We start from the raw sequence: 22960 nt of genomic DNA, 5'->3' as shown, positions 1-22960 counted from the left end.
AGAAAATTATTAATTTAATAATATATATGAATAATTAAAATTATTTTAATTAACATTATTTGTAAGTCTAATTAATATTATTATTATTATTATTATTTGAATTATTTGTATTATTATTAACAATAATAACATTTAAAGCTATTTACAAACTGTTTTCATCATTCATTTTTAGCATTAATTACAACAGAAATTAGCATTAAATTGCTCTGTCGCCTTGCAAAGACATGCAGGAGTGTGTGAATGAGTGTGTGAATGTTGACTGGAGTTCTCACCACAGATGTTAAAATGGGAATAAATTTAATGGTCACCAGCTCACCAGAGGTTCCTAGATTGACATAAATGAATTTTACTAATGTTTATTACTAATGTTTTCTTTAAAAAAAATAAAATAATAATAATAATATTGTTAATAAAAATGTAAAATATATTGTTAATAATCCCATTCTGGAATCAGGAATAAAAGCAATAGAAAATAGATCACTGTTCTCTTAAACAATTTAGATTATTATTTTTTTTACTATTAAAGAATTTTACAAGTACGTTACCGCCATACCTTCCATACCCGCGTGCGCTTTAAATATTATTCTATCATGTTATGATTAAACAAAAGAGGCATGATGTAAAGTAGCAGGCTGGATTGGTTTACGATTTTGCGCATGCGCCGTAGAAACACACCAGGACCGACTCGTTCCTACTCCGGCGCAAATCGAGCAGGGGCCGCGGATCGGGTGGGCGGCGCGCGCAGGATGAAGACGCGGGAGTTTTACCAGCTGTTGCAGACTTTTCTGTCGGAGGGAGAGTTCACCCCGGACTGCAGCAGGAGAGTGCGCAGTGACATCCGCCGCGCGTGCGACAAGTTCATCATCAAAGGTAGCTAAGCTAATGCTAATGCTAATGCACCGTGATGGGGACTCCTGCCTGATCTGCGCCGTCGGGAACAACAGCGAAAAACGGAAACAAATCAGCAGCGGGTTTATCGGACACGAACCTGATCGTGAAGAAACGTTTCTGAGAGGTTCAGTGAGTCGCTTTGGGTTCGTATCTGAACCGAATCACCAGTGGATCGAATCGATTAGTACAGATGTTTTTTTTTTTGTTGCTTGTTCAAGGTTATTCAAAAACTTACAAAGTGTATAAAACAAATAAAAAGCTCTCCCTATTAAACCCTTATCGATCGCATCCCTGTGTACGGGGTGACGTCAAATCAAAACCATCACCTGCGGAACGATAAACAGTTAGAATCTGTTTAAATGATATATAATTATAACGTAGTCAGCTTTAGATTCATCAACATAAAACCATTTAGACTTATAACACTCACACATTACAGCTGGCTAAAGGGATGCGGACATGTTTTTATTATTATAATGATAATAATAATAATGATTATTATTACTTACGAAGTGAGTCGAACACAGCGGGTAAATAAAAAAGTAATCGATTCTGAAGAACGATTGTTGATGTTCGAAATTAACAGCACATTTTTTTCTGGGTGGGCTCACAAGCTCCGCCCCAAATTCATGGATGCTCATTGCTAAAACTACGTTTACACTGTCAGGTAAATGTGACCCAATTCCGACCCAATGTGTGACACATATCGGATATGTTCTATGTCGGTGTAAACAGGAAAAAAACGCATGCATTCCGATATTTCAAGATCGGTTTCAGGCCTCCCTCATATGTGGAAATAAATCAGATATAATTCAGATATGTGCTCATGTGATTGTCGTGTAAACAGACGGATCGGATTTCCTGAGGCATTGTGTTCTGTACGTTCTGCGACTTCTTCGCGGTTTAATGACGTAATGTTATTCTCCGGTGAAAGCGCGTGTGGAATGATGACATCGCAGGTAACGTGGAAAAGGAAAAAAACCCTACAAGGTGCTACAACCATCATCATTACAAGTCTTGTTTATTTTCCTGACAGATGGAAGACTGTATTATGTCGGTCCTAACAAGACCTACATGCGGCTGGTGGTCATGACCGAGGAAGAGAAAAGATTCGCCCTGAGTGAGTGTCATGGCAACACCGAGACTGGCATCCATCACGGCGTGCGGAGCACCAGGAACAGGGTCATCGCCGGGTACTACTGGCCAACGCTTATAAAGGACGTGACAGAGTGGGTACGTCCTGAGAGCTCCTTGTTCACACAGCAGAATTCCTCAGTGTACTCTCATGGAGGGTCAGGTGACCTCGCTGATCCAGTTCGGCTTCCAGTAAAACCCCTAACCCAATTTAAGCTGGAAGAAAAATGTCTTTAATTTATAATTCTTACTTAGAAAGTCAGGAAATTGTCCCATGTGACATCATATCAACATCACTTACATCTCTCATGTTAAAGCAATCACTTTGTAGCTCCAACTTCTGTTCAGACATGACGTAATTCCGAGGTCTGACGTCCCACTTCCGAGTTAAGTCCAACAAACAGTACAGTAGCACCTGCGGGTGCCTGTAATTCAATTGTATGCTTTTTTATATTATGAGTCACTGCATGTGTGTTTTTATCTTCCAGACAAAAAAAAACAAACAAAAGATTTCCAATTAAAATGTGTGAAAGTATTTGTATTTATTTATTAACTCTTATTTCAGGTGAAGTCTTGTGAACGCTGTCAGAGCAACACCGGTAAGACGGGGACCCCGACTGTGAAGGTATCAGTGGCTACACTTTCGATTAAACAAAAAAAATAAAAAAATGATAAATGTGCTTTAGTTTTAAAACAAGAAAAAAAAAGATTGTTAGAAGTTGTCGGGTTATTTATGGAAATTTTGCTTTAAAATAAAATCGAGGTCTGAACATAGTATAAAATAACATATTTACAATAATACAATAAACAAAAATGACTAAATATGAGAGGTTTTGTGAATGTATTTATCTACACTGGCCAGTTTATTAGAAATACCTGTACACCTTTTACAATGATGCAATTTTCAGGCAGAAGCAGCAGAACATTAGCCTACATTTAACAGTCACGTCAAACGTCCAGTGTGCGACGGTTATGCAAGAGGAAACACCTCGTTGGAGGAAAAATGACGATCGGTTGCTACAGGAAGTCTGCGGTAGCTCAAGTTACTACTCTGTCCATTTGTGATAAGCAGGCCGACAGAAACTTAACAGATTAAATGGTTACAACGTCTCTACTGCACGTCTCTACTGCACGTCTCTACTGCACGTCTCTACTGCACGTCTCTACTGCACGTCTCTAGGTGTGGTGCGGTCATGTCTGCAGTGATGTCATAGAGGTCTGAGGACTGGCCAAAAGATAACCAGTGTGTCTTACAGAACTCCAACTGGATGCTGAGTGGTACTAAAAAAGAAACATGTAGAGAAGAAAGAGTGTGTGGAAGTGTAGGATAAAGCAGACGAAGAGTTACCTTAATCAAAACAAGGTTAGGGAAGGAAGCATCAGATGTTTAAAAGGAAGTCTGGTCCGGAAAATCTGCTCTAAGAGGCCGGGAAGATGAGGAAGCACGAGGCTGTCATTAAACCACAGAGAAGAAGAAGAAGAAGAACGCTCAGCTTGGAATCTAGTGTTGGATTCACCGCTCGGCGCTCAGGACCTCCGTCCTCTCTGTTAAACCTTCTGTTTAAACATTATATAAATTTAAGTGCTGATCCACCTGGACACCTTTTCTTAGTAGAACGTATATGTGTGTATCTGCAGAAAGCTGTTCCGCTGAACGTATTCGTCCCCCACGCTCCTGCTGAAGTCTGTCCCTCATCAGAGCCATGTCCAGTCAGAGAGGACATCCTACAGGAGAGTAACGGTCTTCCCATAATTACAGCCATAGAGGAAACGACTTCCTCAGAGGAAACGAAGCCTTTTTTTCGAGGTAGAGTCGCACTCGTTACTTTTGTAGCCGCAACAATTTTTTAATTCATTTATTTCTTTTTATTTATTTTAAATCATCTTGTACCCCTTGTATTGCAGTGGTGGTGGGAAAGGTCCGGACACTTCTGGATCCTCCTTTAGCTCAGCAGATGCTGATTAAAAATAATGTAAGTGTGTGTCATAGTCTGAGTGAACGCTTTCAGCCAAAACACAATACTGGTGCTGATTTAATTTTTTTACGTTATACATATAATACAGAAAATGTGTGAAGGCCAAAGTTTATGCAACATGAAAGTGACTGATCTCGCTTCCCTAAAAAATTCAATTTGCTGACTTCAGCCAAGATGAAATGGCCATTTTTCAGCGTTATAATGTCTCGCTTTAAACAATAATAATTTAAAATGCTAATTATTTATATTTCTTTATGAGTATTGATGATAAACTTAAAGCATAAAGCATATGACTTGTAAAAACTGTTGCTTAAATTGAAGCATTCCGTACAAAATTAAGTCTTTTCCCCGCAAAAAAAAAATCTGTAGTGTCCGTAACCACATCATATTTATGTTGCAATATCTTAACAATTTAGCATTTTAGAATAAAACACTTTTTCAGGTTTATGTCTTTTCATGTAAAATCTAAAAATATAGTTTTCATCTGAATGAAAGTTAATATCATTGAAAGATTAAAATTTAAAAAGTTATGGTCAATAAAACAAAAGGGCATGAAAGTGTTTTTATGTTTTTGTTTGATAAAAATGGTGTTTCTTTTACTTTTTTACACGTTTTAGCACATTTTCAGCCTTAGGAACTCCTTATGATAATCTTCATGCAGTTTTTTTTTATTCCCTTCCTGTGTACAGAATGAACAAAGCACACAAACTGCACACACACCTCACGCTCATACAACAACAAGAGAACAGGTGAGATGAGGTACGAGAGTGTCTTTCAACATTGCACACTCCTGGTTATTGACAACTGTGTTTGTCCTTTGTCTCTTTTTGCTAAAGGAAGTAGAAATCAATTACATATATAAAAGATATTTGCTCCAAGAACTAGAAGTAAGGAAAGCAGATCTCCAGTACACTAAGCTGAAAATCAGAAAACTGGAGCTGGAAATAAAGAAAATGGAGAAAGAAGTAAGCAGTCGAATGAAGCTGTATACTGTAACATGCTCTTTATCGCTCGTGTTTTAACCGAGATGTTGTTTTCTTCCCGCAGGCTGAACAAGATCATTAAAACACATTTATTTTGTCATTCAATAAAGATAAATTATCAAATAAGGGGGCTGTGTGAATGGATCTACCTACAGGAGGAAATATTTATACAGTACATACACTTACTGCCAGGTTATGTGTATACATTAGTGATTGCACAATTGGTGGCTGACTAAATACTGTTTTTTGCCCCACTGTATACTGTAAAGCTGGGAAACAATAGTCTGTTTGGAAGAAAGTGAAGGGGGGGGGGGGGGTAGAAGAAATGAGGTGAAATAAGAGTTATTACCATCTTCACTGTTTCTCTCTAGTTGTAGACTGCTAATGTCATTGTAATTTTAAGATTTGCATCAAAAATAAAAATTCTTATGCATTGGGGAAGGGGAGGTTGTGGATCCAAAGGTCCCAGGTTCGATTCCCAAGTATGACTTTTTTTTTTTTTTGACCCAAAAATCTGACAAGTGTCACAAAAAAAAAAAAAATACTGCCTAATTAATCATAACGTGAGGTTAGGTTAATGTAAAAGTATTAGAGTTTGTTGTTAAATGCTTCATGTTGTGTCACACAAAAAGTAAATTTGACTAATATAATCAAATTAATAATTAATTCATCTCTATATGACTGTGACCTGCTGGAATGAAGGCAAATTCAGTACAAATGAAATATTAATCTGGTGATGTTCTTTAAAAAGAATCATTTTCTCTCATCTTTAGTCTAAAAAAAATTGATTAAAATAAATCATAAAGCTTTAGCAAAAATATAATGCAAATTTTTTTGTAAATTAGGGTATCATTATACAGTTATATATATTGTACTCACTCCTTATCTCTTCACCTTCTTCCAGTTCTTTAAAACTAAAAATATCTAAAAAATAAAGGCTATGAGGAAATACATACAAAAATAAGAAAAACTTAAAAATGACTGTCTTTCTGGTAAAATTGGTGATAAAACAACAATAAAAAAAGAACAGAAAACATGTCTCTATGTATATAGAGATCCAATCTGCAACTTAGACACTATTTACACACCACCAAATAAAACACAAGTTTACTCAAATTATCAGTCTATTTTTTTTTTTATCTTTGGATGGATGGATGGATGGATGGATAGATATTATATCAGTGTATAATACAGGAGGATGGCAGATAGCTGTAATAAAGTTTGATTCAGTTCAGTCGAACGAATCTTTTTTTGAGTCATTAAGTTTATTTCATTCTTTTGATCAGAAATAAAATAAATGTTGCATTTATTTATAGCCAATACACAAATTTTGGCTATAATTTAAGTAATCAAAATATTACAACGCAGCTAAGGACATATCATCATAAACAAAATGAGTAGCTCACCTTTATTTATTCTAGTCTGAGTCGTTCGTTTTTTTTAACTTTGCCTTGAACTTTGGATGCACAATCTGTCTCTTGATTATTCACAGCTGGATCTGGCCTGATGTCACTTACTGCAGTCATGAACAGATGTCGGTCAGTACTAAAAAGATGCCATTTTGCGATTGATTTATGAAGACATGACTGTCTTGCTTTGGCACAGGGACAGTGCCAGGACTTCTTTTTTGAATCATGTGCTGCTATTACCCTACCCAGTCTACTGTGGTATGACACTTTTGGCTCATATACTAAAATGAACTTTTTGGATGGAGGTCCTCCAACAGTCACCTCAACAGAAAGTGGAACACCTGCATCAGTAGCTGCCTTTCGTTGGTTTAAGCAGCTCTGGAGATGGTGGTCGTCCAGATGCAAAATTTTTACACATTTTAAAATGTGTAATAAGACTGTCACGTCTAATTACTGTACTGTTAATGTACAGTAACAGCAGTGAAATGTGGTGATTGCCTGCACTTTAGACCACACTTGATGATGACAAAATCTAAAACATAGAAAAAATAAAATTAGCACAATTGTTTCATTTACATGTTTAATACAATGCATTGCCTATGCTGAGGTTTTGTGGTGAAACACCTTACTCAAGAGCACAACAACATTAAGATCCTTTTTTATATATTTTTTACCACACTGCCACCAAACACCAAGGCCAGTGTAGGGGAAGGTTTTGTTCTGTCCAAGCAGAACAAATGAAATTCTACCAAATAAAGCCCTGATTTAAAAACTATTAGCTGAACATGCAACTACTCAGCTGGAACAAATGCCTGACAGACTCTACACCAGCCCTTGCGGGCTGATTGCCACATAAAGAGTATTTATATACATGTTATTAATATGTATAATGATTAAAATTAAGTAATGTAATACAGAAAATCTATTAAAAAAATTTTTTTTTAAACGTAAGCATGTGAAATTCAGAATTCCCAAAAGTTTTACAACAGGAGAACATATTAAATGAACAATATATTTAAGATTTAAATGCTAGGAAGAAATGACACTGCAAAAACTTAAAGGTTCAACAAGCATGATGTGTTTCTTACACGCACAGTACTACAATTAAAATTATTCACAACACACATACCTTCTTCTTGAACTGCATTTCGCACGTGATTAGCTACATGACTCCGGAGCTCATGCAAATGGTTGTAAACCGATTTACAGTAGGTACAGTGGTATTTTTGGCAGCACACTGTGCATATCTGGATAGACAGCAGGGGATCCTGTCCTCGCAAAAGAATTGTCTGATGCATCTGTACAGGTTAATCTGAAAAAAAAAAAAAATGATTATATATAAACACTACACATGCTAAAATGTAGCATGGGAGATGGGAGAATGCTAGCATTAGTTACGTGAAAAAAAACGGATTAACATTTCTGTTCAAGGGTGTGAAAACAGCAACCATGGTCATGTCAAAACAGCGATAAATTTAAGATATACATTTTATATAAATTTCAATGTTAAGTTTATCTTTACAGTACAGTGTTCTTACCGTGCGATACAGGTACATCTAGTTCGAACGGACTCTAAGGCCTTGTTCACACAGGCGTAAAATTTTTGGATAAACGGACGTGCTCTGAACGTCCTAGACGTTTATGTTGCGTTTTGTAGTGGCGCTTGATTGACTTCTACACCGGCGTTCGTTTGTCTCTGTCTAACGTTTTTGACTAATCAAGACAAGTGCAGACACACTGACCTACTCCACCAAATTATCGTACACACCAACCTGTAAATGCTTCACTGTTTATCTCTTTTGCACAATGATCATTACCGGACTACTTTTTGCACTAATTCCTCAATTCTTGCTGCTGTTTTAAGGAATGTTTGTTTACTCACTACCTCAACACCATATTTTATGTTCTGTTATGTCGTGGTTGCGCACTGTCACTTTGTTGTTGCTCTTGTTTGCACATTTGCACGTGCACTTTATGTTTTCTATAAAAATGGTATAGTTAGTTTTTGTTAATTTATGTTGTAATTTATGTTAGGTCTCTGTCCTGTCTCTGCTAGCCAGTTAACTAGGCCTCTTGGTTAGCTAGTTTAGTGTCTATGTTAATTTATGTTGTAAATTTATATTTCATGTAGCACCTTGGTCCTGGAGGAACGTTGTTTCGTTTCACTGTGTACTAACTGTATATGGTTGTAATGACAATAAAGCCTACTTGAACTTGAACTTAACGTCAGCCTGCAGCCCAAATTGTAGTTTGTGTGTTAACCTGTGGGGGCAGTGTGTCGGGAACTGGATATAAAAGCCCGCCGCTACTGGGTTTACTCTCTGACTGCACAATGTCGGATTAAAGGAAGTTTTTTTGGTATAGACTTGGTATAGACTTTTTTATTTTTTTATTATTTTTTTTATTAGAACTGAACACAACAATAACAAATATACAAAACTATCAAGACATCCAAATAGTACAAAAAAATAAAAATAATAAATATAAAACAAGACAAAGGGTTTACATTAATCATTACAAACATTATTTTTTAAATAAAAATAATTATAGAAAACAAGATGGAATCATTAAAAAAAAGATTCAGTTCTTTAGCAAATAGTATTCTTTGCTTACACTTTTTACTGTCAATAATCTGAATAGAATCCATGTATAGTTCTATATCAACTAAGCAAACCTTTAAACAAGGCTTCGAATTACTATTTCTTTTATATTAATTAAGTATTAAGTATTCTAATTAATACAATTATAAGATTCAACATAAAATTAATGGCTATACTCTTTGATTCAAAATAAAATAACACATCTTTTGAAGTCAAATCACAATTGTAACCTGTTTTCTTCTGGACATACAGGGACACTTCTCCCCAAACCTTCTTTAAATGTACACATTCATAAAAAAGATGAGCTAATTTTTCTGTTTTTTCTGGCTAATAAACTTATTTGTAAATTTTTTACTATTAATATCAACTCCATTCAGACAGAGAGCAGGCTCAGATCGACAAATATTATATGACATCATATGACCTCTCATCAACATAAGTAAACCTGTGGACCACTTGGTATAGACAGGGAGTGAGAGTGAGAATATGATGACGCACACATCGCACACCGATGACGCTGTTCTCCGTCGCATGTCAGATGACGTCATGACGTCATTCTGGCCGACATCTTTTTCCCTCCTGCCGGCTTCTCCGTGTGAGGAGCACGTTGGCTGAAGTGCGGCGGGTTTTTTTTCCCCTTCAACCGCATATCACTGCCTTATACAGCGCATAAAGTCTCAGCGGACACCGGGGTAAGCAATATTAGGCTTAAATATGTGTTTATACGCGTTTAATAGAGAGCTGTGTGAAACATGAGTGTAAATATGGGAGTGAAATTTGAGAGTTAGCCACGTCGCTAGGCTAGCGCGACCAGCCTCAGGGAGTTAGCATGCTGCGCTGTAGCCGACTGGACACGTTTCTGTCAGAGATATGACTATAAATATAACTATATACATTACAGTGCGTTAGCCACCTAGCTCGTGTCGTGTTATCTTATCTCGGTCAGTGTTATGCTAGTTAGCCGCGTGGCTAAGTGAGATAAGCAGCAGCTCCACCTCGACTGGCACTGCCCGGCTCACGAGGCCTTTCTCCAGGGAGGGTAAAACCGGCTCATTTATTCATTTAATCAAACATATAATCACATGCTGTTAATCTTCTCAAATCTGTAATGATACAAATGACTTATAGCACAACTGGCACAAGAGCGCGCGCGCACAACAATGTTATTATCATAGTGAAAGGTCTATAATTATTGCTCTACTTCATATTGTTTTATTATTACTATTATTATTATTAATTAGGGTTTGGTTTGAATATGGGAACTTTATTGTGATGTGTGTTAGATTTTCAGTTTCAGGCTGACGAGAAAATAAATAAATAAATAAATAAGGTGTGTTTTGGGTTTCTGTCCATATGGTGGAACTGAAATGTTTTTTTTTTTTTTTTCATTCATTCCTCATCATTACACAGTGTGTTGTTAAACTGTTACAGCTTTTTTATTACATCAGTATTATTGTTTCTTATTGTAACATTGCTGATTCATTCATAATTGTAATAACAGTCATCTCTCGATACGTTATTAATCATGATATCTCGGTGTCGATCCAATTCACACTGTGATGTATATTTTTTATAAATGTCCTGATTCGCTTTTACATTTTATACGTTTTATACAGTTTAAAAAAGTTTTCACTTGAAAAAAACAGGCACAGTATTAAAAATAATTTCAAATACAATAGTTTAACACTTAACTTCAAATTAAAATAGGGCTGTAGCTATCGAATATATTAGTAATCGAGTATTCTACCAAAAATTAATCGTTTAATCGGATAAAATGTACTTCTGCTTAATTAAGCAGCAATGTAAAATATATGAGAAACAAAGATTTATTTGTTTTCTTTTAAGAAAAGTAAACCTTTATTTTTTAAATGCATACAGCATTTTATCGAAAATAAACATTATTTATTATTCACAACTCAAGGAATAGCTTATACCCCCATCTCATCTATGCGGTTTGACTTGCAGTGAGATGCAGTGTTAGGCGGCGTGAGCCACCGCGATTGCCTGGCAACGTTCCGCTGACGTTCTGCAAGGTCGCAAGCTTCCGCGAGGACTGGCACAAAAATTAAACATGTTTTTAAGGCGGCTTAAACATGTTTAATTTTTCGCATGGAATGATTGAAACTTAATCACAGCGCCAAAACACTCGGTGAATCATGATGTAACGTACTTCTGAAACCGAATAGGTGTGACAGGGGTATTTAAGTTGACTGAGATGAATTAAGTGCATTACAGTGACATACATTCTTATTTTAAAGCCTTTTCTCAGATGCAAAAACTGGAGGAAAAAAAAGGTATTTCAAATGATTTTAAGTATAAAAAACTAAGACACACATTGAAATAAATAATTATACAAAAACACTAAGGTGTGCAACTAAACTTTCAGAACCAAAAGTTTCAAAATCTACAGCGCAGGTATAACATACAAGCCTTTACTGGCAATTTCTGTCGTTTTCTCTTGCTGGTTTCTTCATCTTATGACTCGCTGGTACTTATATCGTTCCCTTTCATTTTGCTGGCTGCAACAGAACGCTCCCTCAAATCAATAGACAGCTAACTGTTTGCGTCTCCTTCCACTTTTTGGGTGATGTAAGCGCTTCTTTTTCGTTTGTGTTTACTGGCGGCTTGCATCCGGTAGCGCATTTTGTCAAAAGTGCGCTGTCAACAAATAATTGTGCCAAAACATAACGCAAGCTTTATTAAAAAAAAAAAAAAAAAAAATATATATATATATATATATATATATATATATTAAAAGAAGATTCGAGGCAAAAGATTTTTCCTTGATCATTTTTTTGTAATCGAATAACTCGAATTACTCAAGGAATCGTTTCACCTCTAAATTTAAATATAATTGCAATCAGCGATGACCGGGCCAAAGCACCCTGTGCCACACGACCGCACCAGACAGCGGGCACAGAGGTCACATGCATTTAAATAGGACATTTCAGTCAATACCACTGTGACGTGGTTTTAGTAAAGGGGGGTATTTTATGGTTAGACCTCCAAAAAGGTCCAGATGCTGGAAAAACGGAGTGGTTTATACCTGAGGCTGATCAGCAGTCACGCTCAATCACACTAAAAACCAGACAATTCTGACCACTGAGCCTTAGACCACTTCATCTGTTATAAAGGTCCTTATTTATTTATTTTTATTTTATTTTATTTATTTTATCAAATTTTAAATATCATGGTTCGCTTTTACATTTTGTAACATTTTAATCCTTTTGATTAAATTAAATATATAAATTTATAAGTTTTAAAGTTTTCTCACTTAAAAAAAACAGGCACAGTATTAAAACTAATTTCAAATACAAGAGTTTAACACTTAACTTCAAATTAAAATATAGTTAAAATCAATGATAAACGGGCCCAAGCACCCTGTGCCATTGTCACACGACCACACCAGACAGACAGCGTGGACAGACGAAACAAACAAATGGGAGATTCCAGTCAATACCACCATGACTTTAAACACCAAACGGTTCTGACCTCTTCATGTCTGTTATAAATGTAATCTATTTTAATTTTTAATTGATTTTGGAGTCAGAATGGCGATACGTGAATCATCATCCAGAGGAATCACGATTGATAACCGAATCGATCTCCCCCAAGTCTTTATTTGCCCCCGATCTTTTTTTCTCTTTATTTATCTATTTAAAATTTTCCTTCCGAATCAATAAAGTGTCTGTCTGTTATATTTTACATAGAGTATGTCCACGTTGGGAAACGGTCTGAGACACGCACTCTCACAAACAGTAGAAGTAGTGATCTTATGTAGACGTTAGGTTTCCACCGAGACAGGACGTTGTCATGGTTACCGCATAATGTCAGAGAGATGCAGTGTTAAGTGTTTTACAGAAATAGAAAAGAAAATAGTTTTGTAACTGGTGTTGACGATCATATAACGATGACCATGTAGAACAGGTGGTGGTGATTTAATGCATCGGAAAAACCAAGAAAACACAAGAATAAGTAAACGAATACCTCGCTGCCGTTTCTGTCCGTCTGTGATAGTTTAGTGACTGATTTAAAGTTTTATAAAAGTGCGATCAGCCGTGACTGATGTATGTGTACGTATAATTAACTCCAAAGCTTCAGGTCAAAGTGTGTGTCTTGGAACAACAACAACTTATCAGTTTTTTTTCTTTATTACTTAAAAAATGAAGTAATGATGAAAAATGACTGAAATTCTGTATAAAATTTGAGCTGTTTATATTTGAAGTTCCTCTCTACTCCGACTCGGTCAGTCTGGTGTTTCAGTCAGCGTGAATGTGAATAAAACTGTTGCACGTTTTTTTTTTTCTTCTGCTCCTCAGTGAGGCGTCCAGCACCAAGACAAGATGGCTGACAAGAACACGCGAATCGCGATCGTCAACCATGACAAGTGCAAACCCAAGAAATGCAGACAGGAGTGTAAGAAGAGCTGTCCTGTAGTGCGGATGGGTGAGAAAATCACACACACACTCACTCATTCATGACAGATCACACACATCATCTTAATCATGGCTGTGTGTTTAACTGGTGTGTGTGTCCTGCAGGCAAGCTGTGTATCGAAGTGACACCACAGTGTAAGATCGTGTGGATCTCCGAGTCTCTGTGTATAGGCTGCGGCATCTGCATTAAGGTCTCTTTAACACACACACACACAAACACTGATGAACTGAATAAGAATGCAACAAAATAACATTTGATTGTAGAAATTGTTTAAAAATAATGTAATACACACACAGTTACTTTACCATTAATCATTTTCCTCTAGCAGCATCATAGCAAGTGTTTTGTTCCTTAATCACCGTAATTAATATTGTTTGTTTATTAATCTTTAAAAAAATTGGTCAGGACATCAATCAATAATCAGCTAATTGCTCAGAGTTTAACCGATAAAAAAAAAAATCATTAACAGATCATGTTTGTTTTTTCATAGTACAGTGTAACCTCGGATTGCAAGTAACACGGTTTGCGAGTGTTCCGCAAGACGAGCAAAGATATTTTTAATAAATTTTGCCTTGGAAAACGAGCAAGTCTTAGTTTACGAGTACCGAGTATCATGTAACACACATGCGCTTCTTGTTTTGTGATCACAACTGAGCCAACGTTTTTTTTTTTTCTTTTGTGCTGCGGAATTGTGGGTAATTGTGGCACACATACACACACTCTTGCTCTCGCTCTACACAGAAACACTGCTCTGTGGTGATTCTTTTCAAAGGTAAAGTGCAGGTTTTTTTATTTTTACTTTACAGCAGTGATTCCATTAGTATGCACTTACGCGAGTGTCATTAGTCATCCCTGCTAATTTCCCGACAAAACAGTCTTTCTGTTAATGTGTGTGAGTAACTCAAATAAGAGAGGAAGAGGGGTTACCGTGTAAGATGAGAAGAGGGAAGGGGCTGATTCTCTCCTCTTACTTTACACTCACACTCACACACGCACACACACACACACACACACACACACAGTGCCTGCACGCATAAACGGAAACACTTATCTGTCTGGATTTATTTTTGTTTCCTTTTTTTTTAAAAGTAAAGTGCAGGTTAATTTGTTTTATTTTTACTTTATATTGTGTATAAATTTTTTTTAATGTATTTATTTTTTGGACTGTGGAACAAATAATTTGAGTTTCCATTATTTCTTATTGGAAAATTCTATTTGATTTCCGACTGTTTTGGAATACGAGCCGCTTTCAGAACGAATTATGCTCGTAATCCAAGGTTACACTGTATTAGAAATTAAAAGATTGTTTATTGCAGACATGTTCACCTATTGAATAAGAAACTTGTGTGAAAAACTGCACCCCTGTTTCTTGGTGTTATGTAAATAATTGCAGCTTTTTGGCTGATCTACAGTTAGTTTAAATTCCAACAAAAATAAATTTTTAGTATTTTAACAATACTACTTTTTTTAAATAATAAAAAAAGCTCAATACAAAGTTAAAATACAGACAAAATATAAAAGTTATCAGACGATGTCGGTATTTCAACTTTGTATTAAGCTTTTTAAAAAAAAATTAGATAAACTTGCGTGTTGTGATTTCTCACAGGAATGAAGTCATATCCTCAGCCTTTGAAGCTCCGCCCACTTGATGGCAAACGTGTGACTTAACACGGCTCTCGCCACATAGCGAGATTTAATCACTGGAATTAAAAATGTATATTTCTTCTTAAGAGTTTCTGTAGTGACGCTAGCTGGGTAGCGGCGAATGAACAGGTCGCAGGTCATCGCGTTAGCATGCTCTTAGCGAGTACTCGAGTTTTTTCTTGTGTTTTACTGCTTGTTTTATCTTTACAGAAATGTCCGTTTGGCGCGCTGTCTATTGTCAATCTGCCGAGTAACCTGGAAAAGGAGACCACACACAGATACTGCGCCAACTCCTTCAAACTGCACAGGTACAGACACCACAACCACGCTCTGAGCCGGGGAGGGGGGTCACTGGGAAAACGTGACTAAATAACACCTGGTGCTTTGTTTTTGTTGAGTAGAATAATGCTTCCAGAGGTCCGTTCTTCGTACGTCGCTAACTCAGTTAGCTGGATTTGATTGTTGTGGATTTGTCCTGATCTTGGATTGTTTCGTTCTTCGATGCCCTTCTAGCATTTGTTGTCATAGCAACATATCCGTAAGCTTGAACCTGCTCGGGAGCAGGTTTATTTCATGTAAACAGGATTTAGCCTGCGCTCCTGCCAGGTTATGATTGGTTGAAATGGCGAGGTCACATCTGATTGGTTAAAGAGCATGACTGACTCACGTGGAAAAAGAAAAGTATATGCCCCCTGCCATGGACTCCCCCCCACTCACACACACACACACACACACACACACACACACAATCGCTATCAAATATTATATATGAACATAAATTCATAGGTTTAGTATTATCAAATATGATATTACGTTTATAATAAACCCTAGGCATGAGACAGCCGTCGAGACCATTATTACAAACTCTTGTATAATGTTTATTTTTTAACATTTATTTTTCAGGGGTTTGTCATAAAAATATGCTAATAAATATTTATATATATTAAAAATTAATATTTTATAATGATAAATTGGACGAAACAAATTTTATTATAAAATAAACAATATAAAAGTATACATAATATTTCTATTTTTTCATATACAACATATTTATTTTCATATTGCTTATTTTATTTTGTTGTCTCATGTAATTTGTAATTTGTAAACCATTAACCTATGAATTTATGTTCTAATATAATATTTGATAGCGATTATGTAGGGGGGGCAATCCATGGCAGGGGGGCATTTCAGCGCATAACACGTGTTATAAAAAAAATTGAGCCGCTCTTTTTCCATTTCGTCAACCAATCGGAGGGCTTGTGATCAGTGTTTCTACTGTCGATGCATATCGCCTTTTAAACCAACGCACGAGCGCGCAATAATCCTAGACAACTCAGTCCAGATCTACTAATCATCAACAACAGGTGAGCTCAAAGAACCAACTTAGCCGGATCGTAATTAGCACGATGATCTCATCTTAGATGTGTCAATTCATCTCGGATGTGTCAAGCGACGTACGAAGAACAGACCTCTGGTTGTTAATAATAATGATACAAATAATAATGATGCCACACATGACCAAGAGTATAAATGGGCGTGTTCTCTGGGTGGGAGGAGCTTCCATTTTAGTCGTAGCAACATAAATGAACAAGACGATTGTTTGTTTTGCATTTTATTTCTCAGTAGCTCACGTGTCAGTTAACCTGTGCACCAGTAGAGGTCGCACTTGGACTTCGCACAATGTGCAGGACTGGACATTGTTTTTTATTTTTTTTATTGCTCGCTTTAACCTCTTTAGTCTTCTCTTAGATAAATAATATGCTGCCATTGTGACGTAAATAAAATCGTCCTTGGGTACGTTGAAAAGGGAGGATAGCGCTCGTTAATTATGACCCTGACCTTTCGACGTGTGAGGGTCGTGTGTTTAACACTCTGGTGTGTACACTCACTGTTCTAGGTTGCCTATTCCTCGTCCTGGAGAAGTGTTGGGGTTGGTGGGCACTAATGGTATCGGGAAGTCCACCGCTCTCAAAATCCTGGCAGGAAAACAGAAACCCAACCTGGGGAGATACGATGTGAGTCACGTGTCAACACACACACACACACGAAATGTGTCATACAAATTTCTCCAGAAGACTTTCTAGACTATTTAATTGTATCATGAAGCATGTTTGCAGTGTGTGTATTTATATTCCGTGGGTTTTCCGCAGGCTCCCCCGGACTGGCAGGAGATCCTGGCGTATTTCCGAGGCTCCGAGCTCCAGAACTATTTCACCAAGATCCTGGAGGACGACCTGAAGGCCATCGTCAAGCCGCAGTACGTCGATCAGATCCCCAAAACCGTTAAGGTAAACCCGGACACCAGCGCCTTCCAGACGCTCACAGCTTTTTCCCCGATCGGTATCTCGGTTATAATCTGCTGTAATTCTGTGTTCTGCCTGTAGGGGTCAGTAGGCGCCATTTTGAGCAGGAAGGACGACACTAAGACGGAGGAGCTGGTGTGCGGGCAGCTAGGTACGTATGCGTCTAGAACACGGAGCGACATGCTCTTTGTTTCGTATAGGTTTGTGGGCGGGGCTTGGGCGTATGGCTGATGTGAATTCTGTGCTGTGATTGGTTAGACCTGCTGCATCTGCGCGATCGCAACGTGGAGGACCTGTCCGGAGGAGAGCTGCAGAGATTCGCCTGCGCCGTCGTCTGCATCCAGAAAGCAGACATGTCTGTCTCGACTCTGTTTTTTAAAAAAAAAAAGAAAGAAATATTTTGTTTTTCTCGAACCTTGTGTAAAAATTTTTTTTTTTAAATATTTGTATTTTTTCCCCCCCGTTTAGCTTTATGTTTGATGAACCGTCCAGCTATCTGGATGTGAAGCAGAGGCTGAGAGCTGCCATCACCATTCGGTCTCTCATTTCACCTGACAGGTCTGAGACTCTCTCTCTCTCTCTCATACACACACACACACAATATGACTGACATTATCACCATGATAAAATATCTTTTTTGAATAAAAAAAAAAATATATCCTAAATGTAGAAATGCTTACAATAGTACTGTTATTTATAATTATTAATAATTATTCTATTATTGCATGAGAAACTTGTGTGAAGAACTGCACCTGTTTCGTAAATAATGACAGCTTTTCGGACAATCTATAGTTAGTTTGTTAAATTCCAACAAAAACTAAACTGTGTGCGTGTGTAGGTACATCATCGTGGTGGAGCACGATCTGAGTGTCCTGGATTACTTGTCCGATTTCATCTGTTGTCTCTACGGCGTGCCGAGCGCTTATGGAGTCGTCACCATGCCCTTCAGCGTCCGGGAAGGTGTGTGTACACACACACACACACACACACACACACGCACACGCGCACTAGTGAACTCCTAATGAGTTCTACACATCGCTCCTCTCTTCTTCATCATATCCCCACCCTCATCTCCTCACTGATTACTTTACCATTATAAATCCCATAGTGTGTGTGTCAGTCAGTCTTCCTCATCTCACTCTATTCCTCCTCCCTCCTCAGGTATCAACATCTTCCTGGACGGCTACGTGCCGACGGAGAACCTGCGTTTCCGCGAGACGTCCCTGGTGTTTAAAGTGGCGGAGACGGCAGCCGAGGAAGAGGTGAAGAAGATGTGCCGCTATCAGTACCCCAACATGTGCAAGAGCATGGGGGACTTCAGCCTCACCATCACCGAGGGAGAGTTCACCGACTCCGAGATCATGGTCATGCTCGGGGAGAACGGTGAGAGAGGGTTTGGTGTACAGTTCAGTACGTCCTCGAGTTATGAATTTCCACAGATGCAAACAAATGGCACAAGTAGCTCACGTGTATTATACAAAACAGACACTGCAGGGCACCAGATACCAATATTAATAATTATATATATATATATATATATAATTAGTTCTAATTTCGGAAAATCCTCAATGATACAGAGTTCACAGTCCAATACAGTGGAAAACTGCTCTAAGACAAACTGGTTGTCCGGGATTCCTCTTGAGATTTAAAGGCGCAGAGACGACACTGTTACATTTCACATTTGACCCGTGTGAGATTCATTTCTTTAGATGTGGTTATAGTTTTTGGCCACATAATGGCAGTGTTGGACAAGGGGACAAGAGATTTAATCAAGTGGATTGGTATGATTTACATTGTATATTAGTGTCAAAGGCGGATAAGACTTAGTTTGTCAAAGTTAAGAACAAATCTGACTTATGAACGTGCTTTTGGAACACAACTCGTTTGTAAGTAGGGGACGATCTGTATAATAAAATAATCTCTCTCTCTCTCTTTTCAGGTACTGGGAAAACTACGTTCATCAGACTGCTGGCTGGCAGTCTGAAACCTGACGGAGGAGGTAACACACGCGCACACACACACACACACACACACACACACACACACACACACAGTATTCTTTTAAACTGCCTAAACAGCAATGGATTTTTAACATTGTTAATGACACAATAAGATGAAATGTTCCTTTACTCGTTTGTTCCCTCACTCCTTTCTTTTCTTCATTCGCTCATTTATTGTGTGTGTGTGCTCACGTGCTCTGTAGGTGACGTACCACTTCTGAACGTGAGTTACAAGCCCCAGAAGATCAGCCCCAAGTTTAAAGTGAGTCCAATGCACAAACACACACACCTACACACACTCGCACAACCAACCAGTATAACTCGGTGTGTATCATAACGATCTGTGTGTGTTTTAGGGCAGCGTCCGTGCCTTGCTTCATGACAAGATCCGAGACGCGTACACACACCCCCAGTTCGTCACTGATGTGATGAAGCCGATGCAGATCGAGAGCATCATCGACCAGGACGTGAGTCAGTGCACAGACGTCTCTCTCACTTCCTGTTCAGACACACACTAGTGTTCCTAAACTGTGTGTGTGTGTGTGTGTGCAGGTTCAGAATCTCTCCGGTGGTGAGCTGCAGCGCGTGGCGTTGGCTCTGTGTTTGGGTAAACCCGCTGACGTGTACCTGATCGACGAGCCGTCGGCGTACCTGGACTCGGAGCAGCGTCTTATGGCTGCCCGCGTCATCAAACGGTAAGCAATGACGACGGGAGCAGCTTGCATCCTGCGTCCTGATTGGCTGGTTTATGTCGGCACACAATCCATGCCATACTGACTTTATAGAATCGATAGATTTTAAAAATTGTCTATAGAAATATAGAAAACATTCACGATCACATTATTCCAGATTCATCCTGCACGCGAAGAAGACGGCTTTCGTGGTGGAGCACGATTTCATCATGGCCACTTACCTGGCGGACCGCGTCATCGTGTTCGACGGCGTTCCCTCCAAAAACACCTGCGCTAACACGTAGGGACAAAACCCTCTCAGTCTCTCACACTAGACATTACTTCATACATTTAATACAGCGTATGATAACTTGTATAACCTGTGTGTGTGTGAGACAGGCCACAGAATCTGCTGGCTGGCATGAATAAGTTCCTGGCACAGCTGGAGATCACCTTCAGAAGAGATCCGAATAACTTCAGACCAAGAATCAACAAACTCAACTCCATCAAGGTACACAAGACCATTAAAACAAAAACACGCGTTAGTGAGACTTGTCTGGGGAAAAACACGTTTCAGCTGGTTAAGGAGCGTAAAGATTTAAGACTTTTGAGTGATAGAAATAGGTCATGTGACCTGATGATAAGTTCAGATTGAGCCTATTCCAGAGTGATGGGCGCGTCAGGGTAAAAAGGGAAGGACATGAAGCGATGCTCCCATCATGCATAGTGTCCACTGTACAAGCCTCCGGAGACAGTGTTATGATCTGGGGTTGATCAGTTACTCAGGTCATGTCTTCTCTAAATGTTTTAATTGTTTTTGTATGCAAAAATATCATTCTAGTGTTGGAAATAGGTGAGTGGAACAAATTATTTGCATTAACATCATTTCTTATGAGACAATTCGTACACTGCAGTTCCGCTGTACTTATATTTTTCACAACATAGTATTAATGAATCTTGTCTTTTGTTCTTGTTCTCCTCCTCAGGATGTGGATCAAAAGAAAACTGGCAACTACTTTTTCCTGGATGACTGAATCATCCATTCCTGAAATACAACTAAAATCCCCATAAAATTTTTGGTCCTGCTCCATCGGGCCACGCCCCTCCCGACACGCCCCATCATCCAGGAAGCCTGTTTACTTTCAACACTGACGTGTGCAGTCGCTGCCATTTTCGACAGGGTTTAATTTCGTCCTTCTTTACTTCCCTTTCATCGTCGCTGATCCTCTAAACAGACCTGGACGCTGAACAGGGGGCGGACCCACACGTCCCGTCTGTATAGAGGACCGAGATGAAGCGGAAGAGAAGAGGACACTGTTAAGGAATGAAAGAAGGAAAGGAAGAAGAAAAAAGTATAACTGGGACCGAGACAAGACTTATTTGTTTATCAGGTGACCAATAATAAATCTTACCACAATTTCTTTCTTTTTTTTTTTCTGGTCACGGAGTGAGAAACACGCCAAACAACTGTGTATAGTTTGATTAAAATATTTTAATCATTATGCCATGATACATCTTATTAAATAATCAGTTTACCATGCGGGTGTGTGTGTTATGAAAATTACCCTTCAAGCAATTATTCAAGCCGTGGATCAAATTCACTATTCACAAACTGATCTGAATATTTAGTATTTTCTTAGAGCTTAAAAGAACAAGCCTGTTTTTTTCCCCCCTCATTATTGCTCCAAAAGAAAACTCCTGTTATCATTACAGATACGAGGAGTCTGAATACAGGCACATCTCAATTATTTCACTGATTTCAATTCAAAAAGTAAAACTCACATACAATACAGATTACTTGCACACAGACTGATATAATTCAAGTGTTTTTACCTTTGATGGTTATGGCTTACAGCTGATGAAAACCCCAAATTCAGTATCTCAGAAAACTAGAATATCGTAAAAAAAAAAAAAAAGTTCAATAGTGGAGACTCATGGTGTCACTCTAATCAGCTAATTAATTCACAACACCTGCAGAGCTGTCCCGAGCCTTTAAATGGTCTCTTAGGACATGTCCACACAGCCGGGTATTTTTAAAACGAGAATTTTTTTTCTTTGTTTTTAAAAATAATTCCGTCCTATAATAATTTGACCTACGGTTTAAAAATATCTTTGTTCGCATAAAAACGCCCTGTTAAGTGCTGTTAGAAGCCTCCTTAATCAACAGGGGGCCAATCAGAAGCCTCGACAAAACATCATTACCGGTTGCGCTTTGTAGAAGTCCGACGGGTCTTTTTAACGACCAAAGCAGCATTTGCATGTGAATGAGAGGCAAAAAAAAAAACACAGAAAAATCTCCGTTTTAAAAAACATGTGGACATGGCCTAAGTTTGGTTCAGTGGGCTACACAATTAAGGGGAAGGACTGTTTACCTAAAGGTTGTCCAAAAGACGTTCATTGATACCCTGCACATGAAGGGTAGGACACAAAAAGTCATGGCTAAAGAAGCTGGCTGTTTAAGCACATTAATGGAAAGCTGAATAAAAGGTAAAATGTGGAAAAAAAAAAAGGTGCACATGGATAACTGCAGTCTGGAGAGGATTGTGAAATGAAACCCATTTAAGAATTTTGAGGAGATTCAACAGGAGTAGACTGCAGCTGGAGTCAGTGCTTCAAGACACACGCGTATCCAGGACACAGGCTACAACTGTTGCATTCCCTGTGTCAATCCACTTCTGAACCAGAGACAACTTCAGAGGACTGGACTGTAGTGACGGGTTGTTCATGAAAAATCTGTTCTTTTTGAACGAGTCTTTAACGTGACACGGAAGAACGAGTTGTCTTGGACAATGATTCGTTTATATTCTACTGGGCGCGCAAAGCAACAAAATCCTCCATAGGTTTCGTAGGCACTGGAAACAGAAATGAGTACCTTTGAGTCTTTTAGTCCGAGTTGTTCATTCTTTTAGTGA

General features: G+C 38.2%; 2 protein-coding genes across 3 annotated transcripts; both read left to right on the top strand.

Annotated features, from left to right (window-relative positions):
• Positions 1–672: 672 nt before the first annotated feature.
• Positions 673–8523, top strand: LOC128510051 (uncharacterized). Of its 2 annotated transcripts, XM_053482014.1 has the most exons (8): positions 673–870; positions 1928–2124; positions 2591–2650; positions 3664–3832; positions 3931–3998; positions 4691–4750; positions 4838–4966; positions 5049–8523. In XM_053482014.1, the coding sequence occupies exons 1-8, from the start codon at positions 747–749 to the stop codon at positions 5064–5066; spliced, it is 825 nt and encodes a 274-aa protein (XP_053337989.1). In that variant the 5' UTR covers positions 673–746; the 3' UTR covers positions 5067–8523. The 2 variants fall into 2 exon arrangements, with proteins under 2 accessions (XP_053337989.1, XP_053337988.1); XM_053482013.1 differs by lacking the exon at positions 5049–8523 and having other exon boundaries at positions 4838–5042.
• A 1021-nt stretch (positions 8524–9544) lies between these two features.
• On the top strand, positions 9545–21588 carry abce1 (ATP-binding cassette, sub-family E (OABP), member 1). Its single transcript, XM_053481980.1, has 18 exons — positions 9545–9685; positions 13313–13439; positions 13535–13620; positions 15285–15382; positions 16972–17089; positions 17225–17362; positions 17459–17528; positions 17636–17732; positions 17846–17935; positions 18216–18337; positions 18539–18760; positions 19317–19376; positions 19581–19639; positions 19734–19844; positions 19930–20072; positions 20227–20349; positions 20448–20559; positions 21035–21588. Exons 2-18 carry the CDS (start codon positions 13337–13339, stop codon positions 21080–21082), a joined length of 1800 nt encoding a protein of 599 aa, XP_053337955.1. The 5' UTR covers positions 9545–9685; positions 13313–13336; the 3' UTR covers positions 21083–21588.
• The last annotated feature ends 1372 nt before the right edge of the window (positions 21589–22960 follow it).

The sequence above is a fragment of the Clarias gariepinus genome, chromosome 22 (genome assembly GCF_024256425.1).
Source record: "Clarias gariepinus isolate MV-2021 ecotype Netherlands chromosome 22, CGAR_prim_01v2, whole genome shotgun sequence".
Taxonomy (NCBI): domain Eukaryota; kingdom Metazoa; phylum Chordata; class Actinopteri; order Siluriformes; family Clariidae; genus Clarias; species Clarias gariepinus.
The sequence above is the reverse complement of the archived record's forward strand: the minus strand, read 5'-3'. Positions and strand labels throughout refer to the sequence as shown.

Excerpts from the sequence above, each read along its gene's own strand:
- LOC128510051 (XM_053482013.1), top strand. The coding sequence starts at position 747 with ATGAAGACGCGGGAGTTTTACCAGCTGTTGCAGACTTTTCTGTCGGAG. Across the intron at positions 871-1,927 it reads CGACAAGTTCATCATCAAAG|ATGGAAGACTGTATTATGTC; the intron begins GTAGCTAAGCTA and ends TTTTCCTGACAG. Across the intron at positions 2,125-2,590 it reads TAAAGGACGTGACAGAGTGG|GTGAAGTCTTGTGAACGCTG; the intron begins GTACGTCCTGAG and ends CTCTTATTTCAG.
- abce1 (XM_053481980.1), top strand. The coding sequence starts at position 13,337 with ATGGCTGACAAGAACACGCGAATCGCGATCGTCAACCATGACAAGTGC. Across the intron at positions 17,363-17,458 it reads AGATCCCCAAAACCGTTAAG|GGGTCAGTAGGCGCCATTTT; the intron begins GTAAACCCGGAC and ends TTCTGCCTGTAG. Across the intron at positions 17,733-17,845 it reads TGCATCCAGAAAGCAGACAT|CTTTATGTTTGATGAACCGT; the intron begins GTCTGTCTCGAC and ends CCCCCCGTTTAG.